Source organism: Curcuma longa, chromosome 17, assembly GCF_044706935.1.
Source record: "Curcuma longa cultivar G26 ecotype Majalengka, Jawa Barat chromosome 17, ITB_CL_G26_1.1, whole genome shotgun sequence".
In the NCBI taxonomy this organism is placed as follows: domain Eukaryota; kingdom Viridiplantae; phylum Streptophyta; class Magnoliopsida; order Zingiberales; family Zingiberaceae; genus Curcuma; species Curcuma longa.
In genome coordinates, this window is record NC_133877.1 from 3,284,123 (window position 1) to 3,296,554 (window position 12,432).

The window sequence follows — 12,432 nt, forward strand, 5'->3', positions numbered from 1 at the left end:
GAACACAAAAAGGCCAGAGGTAATAATCGCTAAAAATTGTTCATCGTGATATTTTTTGAAAACGTCTACAAAAATTCTCCGAAACTATTTTTGGTGAACAAACTGACCTATAATTAGCATCTGAGACACTCAGACATGAAAAACAATGTATGTGTAAAACAATACACCTTAATTAATCTCTCAGCATCTCCATTATTTCATCCATAAATGAACACTCAGGCAACCCCTTGGGACTTCTCTCCGATTCCTGCGCTACTCCTCCGTCAGCTCCGGCCGCCGCCTCCGTGGTGGATGACTCGTTCTCCGTCAGCCTCAGCGGCCTCTGTTGATTCTCCATTCCGGCGGTAGAGGCGGCGGCTGTGTCTCTATCCGCCGCCACCGCAGTTGCCGTTGCCGTGGTCGATGACTCTGATTTCCCCGTCAGCCTCTGCACGACCGACTTGAAGTCCCGCGCGTTGGTGTGCACGTACTGTGTCTCTATGATCCTCACCTTCGTAGGCAACCGTCTGACGGCGCCGCCTCCGCCGCCGGCGGACGTCGAAGCGTCCTCCTTGAGCTCCATATCCCAGTGTTGGAATGCAGGTCATGTTGTTTACACGTATCGATATATAGATTTTAACGCATTAGATTTGGTCCACTTGATTCAGTCAGGGAAGAAGTAATCAGGGATTCCAGAAAGTCAAAGGTCTCACATGGAGGAACGACGACTGTTGTTCCAGTCAACCATGTCGTTGTTACGGACTCGATAGGAATCAGGTGTTGCGGAGAAATATTTTGAAAAAAAAAAAAGAAACTTTTTTCTTTGAGTTCTATGCATGACTTATTCAATTTATCTTCTAATTAATTTTTGTTTATTTTCTAAGTGTAGAAATAACTTATTTTGAGCGTAGACCAAATCTCATGTTACCGGTCAACTAACTTTATTGACGATTAGAAAAGGTCAAAACCGTAACATGTCAATAAAATGTCATAATGTGAGTACCTTAATGATTACTCGGTCCAGATCCGCTAACCAAAAAGATCGGGTTGCAGTCACGAGCCGCCGAATCCGAATTAGTCGAGTCAACGAATCGGATTACAAGCCTCGATGACCGAATCCGAATCCGTCGAGTCAACAGATCGGATTACAAGCCTCGATGACCGAATCCGACAATGACTCTGACGCCGAATTTCTAGATTTTGAAGATGGATCGATCGATTTCCGTCTCGCGATCTCTTCGCCCCCAGATTGAGTTCCCGACGGGAGGAGAATGGAGAGGTTTAAGTGGATCCAACGATCACTTCTTGGCGACGATCGGGAACAAGAAGACGACCTGCTGGGTGAATTCGGCGACGGCTCCTGCTCCCTTTCCCCTCTCCAGGTACTCCTCCTCCTCCTCCCCCTTTTCTTCTATCCTTGCTCTCGATTCATTTCTGGCACCTACTGTAACGATTTCTTTTTCTTTCTCACTTGGGAGGGCAGAGATTGTATGGCTTCGCTGCGTCTCTTGTCATCGGATTTGCATTTATGCTGTTGGTATGTCGTCGAATTTCACTTCCTTTGCGTTTTAGGGTTTCTCATCATCTTCCTCTTACCTGTTGTAGTTCCGGTAAATCCCAAAGTTAACTCATTTGCTAATTTCTCCTCTGTTGTAGTCCCTTGTTGTTTTCTATAAACCGATCAAGTTCGCCCTGCTGTTCACCTTCGGGAATCTGTTTGCAGTGGGAAGGTGAGATTTTGGACGTGGGATTTTGTTCTTAGCAGCATCGACCTTTAGACCTTGTATATGTATTGATCATTTCCTCTCTGCAAAATATGGAGCAATTTCCAGTTGATCATAGATTTTTCCACTACGAGAACCAGCAATATGCAAACTAGACTCTATCTCTCTTCTGTCACTTGTTCATTCTTCCCGTTCATCTTGAAACTCATGCCAAACACCATCATTGGACAGCACAGCCTTCCTTATCGGGCCAGTACAGCAAGCAAGAATGATGCTTGATCCAGTGCGAGTTTATGTGACGATCATATATGTCGGCAGTGTTGTTGTTGCTCTCGTCTGTGCTCTTTGGGTAAGTTCTATGTAGTTACTTAGCTTTGGCGCCAAAGCTTCATACAAGTCGAGAAGACTTCTTAATATGCCTACTTGCTTCCATGCAATGCAGATTCATAGCAAATTGCTTACGGTGATTGCAATTGTAAGCGAAATCTGTGCTCTTTTATGGTAAGTTCTTTTACATTTATTTTCACAGATGTTATGCATACACAACTAAATTAGTAAATAGAGGGAAAGTCGAGAGGTCAATAAACGCCACACCTTTCACTTGGTAGGAGATTTGAGGCAATTCCTTAAATTTGAGGACACAGTGATCAAGCTCTTTTTGTTATCAGTGTTGTGATGCCAACTTATTAAGGATGATCGCTTAGCTATACTAGGGAAGAAATTATATACTTCAATCTTAGGAATTTTCTCAAAACAGTCATTTTTTGTATCAAATTGTTCCATTGTTTATGAATTACACAGTATCTCAGGCCCTACCCTAACTTATCATGAGATAATGCATTACTTCGTTTAAGGCATGATTACTTAGAAATACCCCACCTTACTAAATCAATACGCAATTGTTCTTAGTGCAGGTACAGCTTGAGCTATGTTCCTTTTGCTCGAAGAATGGTTTCTGAGCTACTTATAAGTTGTTGTGACACGGAGCTCTAAAGTGTTTGAGTTGTGCCTCTCAATAAACTCTATTTATCTGCTAGATTTGTATTCATTCCCTTGATGAGTTGATTCTGTAAAAATTCGCATCGCAAATACAGATCAAATCAACTGCTTGTTGCGTTGGCGTTTCCACCAATTGAGACCCTTTCTGTTGTTTCTGGTCTTGTAAAGTCGAAGTGACAGTTTTTTCCTGTGAAGAGGCGCTTTCTGTTTTTCTAACTGGTGTTTGAATGTAATCCTACGAATGAAGATTTACCATTGATGTCTTTGCTGCCAATCTATTTGAAAACATTCATCAATTTGAATAAATTATAAACTATCCATCTTCAATGTGGTACAACAGCTCATTAACACCGTACATCTTTATTAATATATATATGTCGAGATCAAACGTGCTCGTACCAATCCAACTTACAGCACAGAGGCAAAAAGAAAGTTCAAAATAGCTCTAAGATTTCTCTTCATCCGATTGGTGAGAGCACGGTCCATTGACAACATCAGCAAAGTATTCTTCAACTGAAACAGAAACAACGAAGTATTTTGAGGAGGATCATTAATAAAGAAAAGAGAGTCTGGAAAAAGAAGGTTAAAGGTTGGTTACCCATGTCTTCCTGTTCTGGAGAGTCCAACAAGATGTCCGAATCCGACGGCATGAAAGGAGAGCCATCATAGTCTCCCAAAACTCCAAGATCTTGTATGAGCCAAACCAGATGATGATGTCAATGGAATTGTAACACAAAAAACACTAGTGAAAAAAGATCAATCCAGTAAGCACTAGTGAAAGTCAGTTCTGTGAATCTTATTGTCGATTGAACTATTAATATCTAGGTCTCCTAAATCCTGAGATAAAGTGTTGCATTTCTAGGTAATCTCTCTAGTTCTTCCTCATGTGTTAGCACTGCAAGTCTCCAACAAACAACAAAACTATTCCCTGCCTGCAGATCATCGCTGCAACTTTTATTACTTGCCATTCCAGTTTGTTCAATATTATCCTCATCCTCTAATATTTTTCAGGTGTCGATCTAACATCTCTATAAGAAAAATTATTTTGACCTTATACATCTTAGTATAGCAAGATAACAAGAATATAGTAGTTAGTTTATTTGAGGATTTATTTAGGAGCCTGCTCATCAGTTATTGTCACTTATTGGTGACTAAATTTGTTTCCAAAGATACAATCATATATCTGAATTGAGAGGTCTAAGAGCAAGATACCTGCTAAATTTGTCAAGTCAGGTGTCAATTCAGAAAGACTGAAATTCCAAAACTGTCCTAAGGATCGCATAGTATCTCTTGACTGTTCCAGACCATCTGATCCCAGTTGCAGCCCTGAATTTGCTGCATCAGATGGAAAGGCTGAATTTAGTGCTGATAAGTCCGTGCCTATTCCAGATATCTCAGGAATAGAAGGAAAATGATTGCTTGATGTTGCTGATGCAGAGCTCATAACCATTTCGGGCATGAAAGAAATGGCACCACAAGGAGGGGTTGCATGAGCCACTTCTGTTGTGGTTGTGCCACTGTTAAGAATAAAACTGATAAAATAAGCAATGTTTCATAAAGATAACTTGGAAAAGGCAAAATGATAAATCGAATTTGAATACGATGCTATTATCAGTCTCAGGCAAACTATCCCAGATAAAGATAATTAACTTGGAAATTGGTTACAGGAGTGTTCTTAACAAATCTCATTCTAAAAGAACCAGAAAGATGGCATCCACAAAATCTCCCTACTTTGCATAAACAATGATAGAAACAAGAAGAGTGGTCACTGGAAGAAAAGAAGTTGATCCACTTTTCCTATGTGAAAAAGAAATCAAAACATCACTCTCTTATAGTGGAAAGTCAAAATGTTCATGGGGGAAACATTTTTCTTACTCAGTCCCGGAGTTAATGCGAATGGGGTGAAAAGTGCCTGGAGCAGGAATGCCTTGGACTACATGAGAGCTGGAGAGTCCACAACCCATTGGGTCAGCAAAAGGCTGACCTGTAGCTGACATTGGGTGCTGAGAAAGAATAGGATACCCCATGGGTAAATTGACTGCACTGCAAATGAGTGTTAACTAAGCTATGTGTTCTACAAAAGTATCCTTTTATTTACAAAAACAAAAAAGTGCTCTACAAAAGCAATTTGTTTTGAGGGAAATAAAGAGAATTTCATCTTAGTTTCAATTATTTGAGGAATGATGAGTCTTCACCCTCCATTGAACTCTATGCAAAGATACTTTAATTGCATTCTTCAATTATAAATAATTCAATTTGTCTAATTATAGAATTTAATGATTATTTTTGAATAGTCTCACACCATTTTAATTTATTTCCTCATCATCTAATGGAGCTATCCTACTTGCTCTTACATAGTAGTAATTTTTAAATATTTTTTTACTAATCCCACACATCCATCTTATTGCTACGTTAATTTAGTTCAAAACTGCTAATAATATGCTCCAAAAAAGTAGTAAAATTTTACTCCTACCTCTCTTTCAACCATCCACTTGTTATCCTATTAATCATCTTCTTTAATATCTCTTTCTTGTTGAATAAAAGATCCAAGATATCCAAAACTCTCCAAGATTTTGTATGCACATCATCTAGTTAACTATTTTCACAGTTTTCCTTTCTCATTGTCGAAACTACCTTTTAGTTCTGGTTAACTTAAATTTTTAGCTTCTCACTTCATTCTTCCATCTTTGGATTCAACCTATTTACGCTTATCAATTAGCACAACATCATAATGAAAATCCCAAGGAATCAATCTCATAAATTACCAGGCATAGGGCGAATCCCATTTTGAATAGGAGCCAATGGAATCTTAGGCTGAACAGGATACTTCATCAAATGGTACTGGTGCTCAAGCAAATGATTGAACAAAATGATTTGCCTCTTCAGCTTTAGTCTTATATAATAAGCTCTGAAAAATTCTGAGTTTTCTTCTTCCAATTTTTGCCATACTGAAAAAACATAAAAACTGAAGATAATAAAATTTGCATATAAATATCAATGGTATCCTACAGATCAAGAAGTTTGGTTAAGAGTATTATTACTCATAGGCCAAGTATGCCAAATTGGTTATTCAATTTATTACAAATTTTTAGATTGGAAGTCTAAAATGCATACCTAGAGTTGTAAATCCAGGTTCTATCCTAGCACGATTCGACAGCATGCGGACCACCTCCCCTCTATTCAAATACAATTGTAGACATCGTTCAATCAAGTTTTGCACCTGTAAAATATGTGAATGAGGTAGGAAATTAACAATGTTCAGCCTGGGACTGCATGCTGTCTTTGCAAAAATGTTCTTGATTGATAAAACAAACCAGCAATGGGCAGCCTCACCAGTTCAATGTCTCCACGAGAAACCTTTATACCATTACTGCTTGCATTGGATGCTGAACCTGAAACTTCTTTAGGAGCTTCAAAAGGTGAATCATTTTGATAGTCGCCTTGTAAACAATGAGAAGCTTCTAGTGATGGTTGTGCTTCTTCTATATGATGGGGATCCTGTAGAGAATTTCTTTTAGAAATTTCAAAAGATCAAAGTAAGCTAAAAGGACAAGGTGTCCTCAATGACAATCTGAAAGAGATATGAATCTTATATAACCAATCTTGTTCTATATTGTAACACGAGTCTCAAACAATTGTCAAGAACAAAGTACAAAGGTGAGTAAGATGCTTTTCCAGTCTTAGCAATATAGCTGAGCCCTGAGTTGCTGCAGGAAAAAATAACATGCAAGACCATTTCTTAATACTAGATTTGCTGCATATAAATCATCAATCATGAAATTATGGCCCCGGGTCCATCATGGTCCTGTCCTTTTCTTTCTTCTGCTGTATTATAATCCGGAGCATTCCAGTTTCAGCAAGTTCATGTATAACAACACTTAATTTACTTGTAGAACAATGATTGTTGTTTTGTTGGGTATCACGATTGCAGTCATCCATCCATATGAAGACAAATAAAAAAGGAAAGTGGGATGATTTAATGGTGTAATTGTGAGATTTTGACAATATAAGAAGTGGCAAAGTTTTTCACCTGTGAGGGCTGCATTTCAGCTCAGCCTGAGCGTGCCAATGAAGTTAAACTCATGTGAATTGTAAGGAAGACTATGAAATTGTTACTGCCCTGGAGATTCAGAATTTATCATGGTCTGTAGCTATTTTGGTTGACACTTGCAAAGCAATATGAATAAGGTCTCACTAAGCCAGCTGCAAAATCATAGACGAGATGGTAAAAAAATATCGTTCCTTCCTGCTGCTGAAATAAATGAATGAATAAACAAACAAAATAAAAAATAATTACAAATGTTGAGAGCAAATACCACACCTTTCACATCCTAAACCAGTTGTCATAGGCTTATAGTCATACTGAACTCCAAAAAGAGAGTCCAGAAAGCCAGCCTAGCCTAACTCAAACAATATCTTTACATGTGAACAGTCCTAATAATTCTATGATTTATGACATGGAGACAAACTAAATTTTGTAGAAAGAACACTGTAGGAAATTTCAAAGCCAGAAACACGATGATGCAGACACTCAGTTAGATAGACACGACCTTTCAATCAACCATTTCATTAGGTGTTATTATCACTGGGCAACATGTAGTTTACAAGCATTTGGCTAAGAATATCTTGACGTCTCCTAATATTCCCCTCCTCGAGAAGAAACATGAGAGAAATATACAACCGTAAAATCATTCCAAACAGCAATTGTTTGTTAAAAGCAGTAGGTTGGCGAGCACCACAAAGGATAATTTCTGCTCCAGAATACAAAGCTATGAATAGTTTTGTTTCTTTCTTTCTTTCAGTACTCTGCTTTGAACTGGTACCAGGTGACGGAGCTCAAAAACCGAAAGTTGCAACTTGCAAGAAAGAAATTAAAAATAGATAATTTCCGTCTAAGGTTTACCTATACATCCAACAAACAGATGAATCTTCGACGATATAAAAGATATTTTTCGTTGGCTTCTACTCGAACCCTAAGGTTTCGAAAATCATTTCAAAGGAGCAGCATGAGTTTCAAATACAGCTAAAATTTGGTACTAAAGTTAAGAGCAAGAAGGAAGGAAAAGAAAAGGATTCAAACAGACAACACCAGTCGATGTGCAGCTCAAGAACGCCGACCGGAAACGCGGCAACAGATGGAAGCTCACCGAGAAACAAAAACGCTCGAGAAAAGATGATGAAAAAGGTGAAATTTTTACAGTTGAAAGGGAAAGAGAGAGGGGAACTAGGGAGAAAATACTTCCCAGTTATAGTCCTTGAACAAACCGCATAGATTTTATGGGCACGCTCACGGGGAAGGTCGAGCAAACCTTCTCAGATTTGATGACGTCGCTGTGATGTTTAAAGCTGGCCGAACAGGAATCAGTCGAGCAACCAGTTTCCTGGTTTTGGTAAAATAAATAACTTTTGGTAAGTGAGATGAAAATCTCCCCACATATTTTCAGAGAAGTAAGTTTTACAGTGAGGATTTTTTGAGATTCAATCCCAAATTCTTCACCTGAACCATGAAAATGATCAAAAAGTACACCACATAATCAATCAAACAGTGGTCAATCTGACGAAAAAGAGAGACTTATAAGCTCAACATTAGATGAAAGTGCAGTCTTTTCCAATTTGGATCCTTGTCGTAGGATGCTCCACTCGTTTTTCCATTCACAAAGGCACTGAAAAAGATACATCGGTTGTTGGTGGCAATAATGGAAGAGGCCTCCATCTTGATGGTGCTGCCAAACTCTCTATGCTTCACACATGTTGTACTCTTGATACGTTATTATTTTTCCCCCTGAAAAAGTAGAGAAATATTTCCAGTGATCCCCACACTCTCACCTATAATTGAAGAACAAAGAAGCTAAACTGAGTGGATATCCTTGTAGTTGTAGACCCAAGTTAAAGAAGTGGAGTGCTCAATGATATGGACTATAGGATCTTTGTGCTAGGGTCAACATAAAGATGTAGGCTTCTTTAGACAATTATATAGGCTGCCAAGCACTTAACTTTCTGAATATGATGTCTTTTTCTGGTCGAACTCGATGTTGCAGTCCACCCTTTTGCAATTGTAATGGCGAGTGAAAGCTGTTGTTAATATTGTGGCATCTCAGAAATGTGTTGACTACAGCAATGCTTAAGAAAAGGACTGGGTATGATTGTATCTCCTCCACGCAGTAAAAGGTGTGTCGACACCTTATCGTTAAACTGTGCGAGATTCTTCGATCTATCATGAAAAATTTAAATTCTGTTCCATGTGTTTTGGAACAACGAAAAACTAGACTAAACATGTCTTTCTCAGGATGTAACGCAGTAATTGCAGGGAGATGGGCGATGTTTCTACTGCAACATCATTTTGCACAAGAATTTTAAAAGGTCTGGAGTCTTAGTGCTGAATGGAGAAACAATATCCACGAACTTAAGAAAATCTGTAAACATAAGCTCCAACACTATGAAATTCACACTAGAAACACCATTGTTTTTCCTAAGTTCTAACTTGGTGAAAAATATATATTGGGACTCCAAACATCACTACTGAATGCTGACAGTCTCGTATTCACTTAGATCGCAGGCCGGATTTGGATTGGACCACATAAAAGTTGAAACAAAACGATCAAAGAAAAAAAATGATGACGAAAAAGGGAACCTGGACCAGCACCGACGTGAATTGTTAGGGTTGGGCGAGCAATTGTTCGGAGCGCAAACCCTGCTTTATTCTGCAAACATCAAGAAAGACCAAAACAAAGATGTGAGTTTTAGGCGCTGCTGTACCGTACTTTATCTACAGTGAGGCTTCCGCCAATGGTGGACCGGAGAGATCGGAGTCGGAGATGGGCAAAAGGGAATGCAGAGGACGAAGCTTGATTTGCGGATAAACCGGGTGACGTGGGAGTGTGACGCTGCGGTGGTGGAGGTGGACTCCGGCAGGTGGACCGTCGGCATCCCCACTGTTGCGTCGTCCTTGGTCGCCTCCGCCATTGGCCGTTATCGCATTAAAGGATTGATCAATTCCTGAAAATATCAAATAAATGTAAGATCATATTATCTTCGTCGCGTTCCCTTAATCCGGTTATTTTATAAACATAAAATAAAATAGATTTCTTATTAATCTTCTTCTTATCGTTCAGTGGAAGTTGATGAGATCGTTTTAGTAGTAATTGGACGTTCATGTCTCCAATTTTATTTATTTTTGGTGAAACTCAAGTTTCCATCGTCACACCAGTCATGAATAACTCTAAGAAGAGAAGAGATGCTCCAAGTTTCTCAGAGTCGACTGACAGAAGTGTTGCAGCTCCAGCTCCATTAGAATGATTTATACAGAAAAATTTAGATTTGAAAACTCGATTCGAAGAATATTCATCTACCTCGTCCAGTGGCAACTCTGATGCCTGTGAATCTATGAAACCAGACAAAGCCACAGTTACTAATTTATTCCCACGAAGGCTCCCAAATTCTAAAGGATTAAAAATTCATTTAATCATCTTTATTCCAGCAAATCGGAGAATGAAGATGAAGTAGTTGTTGGACAATCTTTCTTGGAGAGAGAGATAGGGAGGGGAGATTTCTGAATTTATAAAAAAATAAATTTAAATTTATTTGTTGAGCGATCCTTGAATGGTTTGCGCGGATAATTCCAAACTATCAAATAAGGATGAACTGTTTGGGATGGTTGGACTAGAAGATTGGACTACTTTATATGGCCGAGTCGAGCTGTTTTGTATGACGAGCTGAACTATTTTATATGATCGAGTTGAACTACCTTATATGGTCGAGCTAAGCTATCTTATATGGCTGACTTGTCAAAGTCGAGTTATCCTGTGTCAAGCTATTGAGGTCAAGTTGTTCAGTGTCGAGCTATCTTGGTCAAGCTGCTGAGGCTGAGCTGTCTTGGCCAAGCCATCAAGTCAGTTGAGTTGTTGAATCCTGAGTTGTTGAGTCGGGAAATTGATTTTGCCTGATTGTTGACTAATGAGTGGTTGAACAAGTTGTCGCAAGGCATGCATGATGCAATTTTGTTAAAATTTATTCATTGCCTCCAACGGCATTTAGAGGTCACAATGGATATCTATTTTCTAATATATAACAACAGACAACAATCACCATCACATATAGGTCGGTAGCGACAAATTAGATTCATACCCATGATAGAGAGTAAAAAATTAGTGAGGAAACAAGAATGGAGAGAGATTACTTTTATTGTACATCTTGCTTAAGATCATAACCTTCCTCTTTTATAAGAATTTTGACTTTAGACAGTAGTTCATTCATTTGGACAAATTTTATCCTACTACTGATAGAGTTGAGTATTCGATTAAAATCGAACCGAATTGAATTTTTTTAATTAATTGAACTGACTGAATGTTTAAATATAAATTGAACAAATCGAACTAATACAATATTGATTAATTCAACCGAATTAATTAAAATAATTAAATTTTTTAAATATTATAAAAAATTTATTAGAAATTTATAAATTTACTTATTTAAAAATGTAAAAATTATTTTTTATTTTGATTAATTTAATTTATTTGATTTAATCGAATAATAAATTTAAAAATTAAAATTGAATTGAATTAATTATTTTTTAAAAAAAAATTAATCGAAATAATTAAATTAGATTTTTAAATTCGATCAATTTAATCGAATTTCATTCCATGCATATAGATCATGCTTGTACATGAATCAATATAATCTATACCCTAGATTTGCAGCCCACCTACACATAAAAGAAAACCTCTCTTCGTACATATATTCATAATATTAATACATGTGATACAATATAAATTAATAATAAAATCATAAGACTCCCAGACTAAAAATACATTCACAATGAAACCTCCTTCATCTGCCATTTAAATTTCCAACCGTATTTAGGGAGTGGCACCATGTTACTTGTCCATATCATGAATAAAGGACAGAGTTCAAAGATGGGGGGCCAAAGGGAGATCAAAAGCTAAAGGGCAAGAATCCAAGATTTACATAATTGGATATGCACTCAGTAAACCATGCTTTTATGGTGCATAAACAAATTCTCACACAAGCATCGAGTCAGAGTTGATCCAGTGTTAACCAACAAATTCACACAACTGTCCAACTCATTTCCAATGCTTCTCTTTTCACTCGATAGATCTGAGCAAGCATAATAAACTTCAAATCCGAGTTCAAATTTGTGTGCAAGTTTCAAATTCCAGCACTCTTTATAATGACCCACTCAAAACCTCAACAAGATGTTGCTTTTAGAGCCTGTATTTGGCAGCACTACTGCTTGCTCCCTTCAGCATGTGATATGTCGGTTTCTGTGGAGCTCACTGCTTTGGAAGTGGCATTTGAGTTCACGAGCTCTTGTCATAACATACATGCATGAGAAAGCTCAGCTGCATGTCCATCGTATATGCTATACTTGGTACAATGGCACTGTTTCCGTAGATACAAAAGATGAATAAAGTAAAGAGTGGGGAATTAAGAAAAGGAGATTCCCACGAAGCTTGAGGAACAATAGGCTAATATCTAAATCATTCTCTAAAGTGGTGATCAAATACCTTTTCTGCGGCTGTTGGAAGCAAAGACAGTAGCACTGCCACAAAGACGACACTGCATTGCTTGATTCGGAGCTTTCTGCTTGGAATCAATAATCTATCTCTTCTCCCCCTACACCTCTCTTGGAGCCTCCTCAATGGCAGATTGATGCCCCTGGGGATTCAAATTCGAATCTTGGCATGCAAAAAGCTCAACTTGAAGCTCTCTC

At 38.1% G+C, this 12,432-nt stretch overlaps 3 protein-coding genes across 4 annotated transcripts; 1 reads left to right on the forward strand and 2 right to left on the reverse strand.

Annotated features, from left to right (window-relative positions):
- Positions 1–51: 51 nt before the first annotated feature.
- LOC141848256 (uncharacterized) lies at positions 52–562 on the reverse strand. The gene has a single exon (XM_074736310.1). The coding sequence runs from the start codon at positions 560–562 to the stop codon at positions 173–175; it is 390 nt and encodes a 129-aa protein (XP_074592411.1). The 3' UTR covers positions 52–172.
- A 621-nt stretch (positions 563–1,183) lies between these two features.
- LOC141811712 (uncharacterized) lies at positions 1,184–2,954 on the forward strand. 2 transcript variants are annotated; one of them, XM_074699757.1, is made up of 6 exons: positions 1,184–1,361; positions 1,463–1,516; positions 1,636–1,709; positions 1,935–2,052; positions 2,146–2,204; positions 2,618–2,954. In XM_074699757.1, exons 1-6 carry the CDS (start codon positions 1,251–1,253, stop codon positions 2,694–2,696), a joined length of 495 nt encoding a protein of 164 aa, XP_074555858.1. In that variant the 5' UTR covers positions 1,184–1,250; the 3' UTR covers positions 2,697–2,954. The 2 variants fall into 2 exon arrangements, with proteins under 2 accessions (XP_074555858.1, XP_074555859.1); XM_074699758.1 differs by having other exon boundaries at positions 2,613–2,691.
- Positions 2,955–3,021: 67 nt separating this feature from the next.
- LOC141811794 (uncharacterized) lies at positions 3,022–7,933 on the reverse strand. The gene is made up of 9 exons (XM_074699848.1): positions 7,606–7,933; positions 6,733–6,905; positions 6,036–6,200; positions 5,817–5,922; positions 5,468–5,650; positions 4,578–4,740; positions 3,915–4,219; positions 3,301–3,390; positions 3,022–3,215 (listed from the first exon to the last, which is right to left on the reverse strand). The coding sequence occupies exons 2-9, from the start codon at positions 6,745–6,747 to the stop codon at positions 3,148–3,150; spliced, it is 1,095 nt and encodes a 364-aa protein (XP_074555949.1). The 5' UTR covers positions 6,748–6,905; positions 7,606–7,933; the 3' UTR covers positions 3,022–3,147.
- Between the last annotated feature and the right edge of the window lie 4,499 nt (positions 7,934–12,432).

What these genes read in the sequence shown, in the direction of transcription:
- LOC141848256 (XM_074736310.1), bottom strand. Translation starts at nt 562, where the DNA reads ATGGAGCTCAAGGAGGACGCTTCGACGTCCGCCGGCGGCGGAGGCGGC.
- LOC141811712 (XM_074699757.1), top strand. Translation starts at nt 1,251, where the DNA reads ATGGAGAGGTTTAAGTGGATCCAACGATCACTTCTTGGCGACGATCGG. An exon ending in GCTCCCTTTCCCCTCTCCAG is followed by an intron (nt 1,362 to 1,462) that starts GTACTCCTCCTC and finishes TTGGGAGGGCAG; the next exon opens with AGATTGTATGGCTTCGCTGC. An exon ending in AATCTGTTTGCAGTGGGAAG is followed by an intron (nt 1,710 to 1,934) that starts GTGAGATTTTGG and finishes ATCATTGGACAG; the next exon opens with CACAGCCTTCCTTATCGGGC.
- LOC141811794 (XM_074699848.1), bottom strand. An exon ending in TGACTTGACAAATTTAGCAG is followed by an intron (nt 3,391 to 3,914) that starts GTATCTTGCTCT and finishes GGCTCATACAAG; the next exon opens with ATCTTGGAGTTTTGGGAGAC. An exon ending in TCCAGAACAGGAAGACATGG is followed by an intron (nt 3,216 to 3,300) that starts GTAACCAACCTT and finishes TTTCTGTTTCAG; the next exon opens with TTGAAGAATACTTTGCTGAT.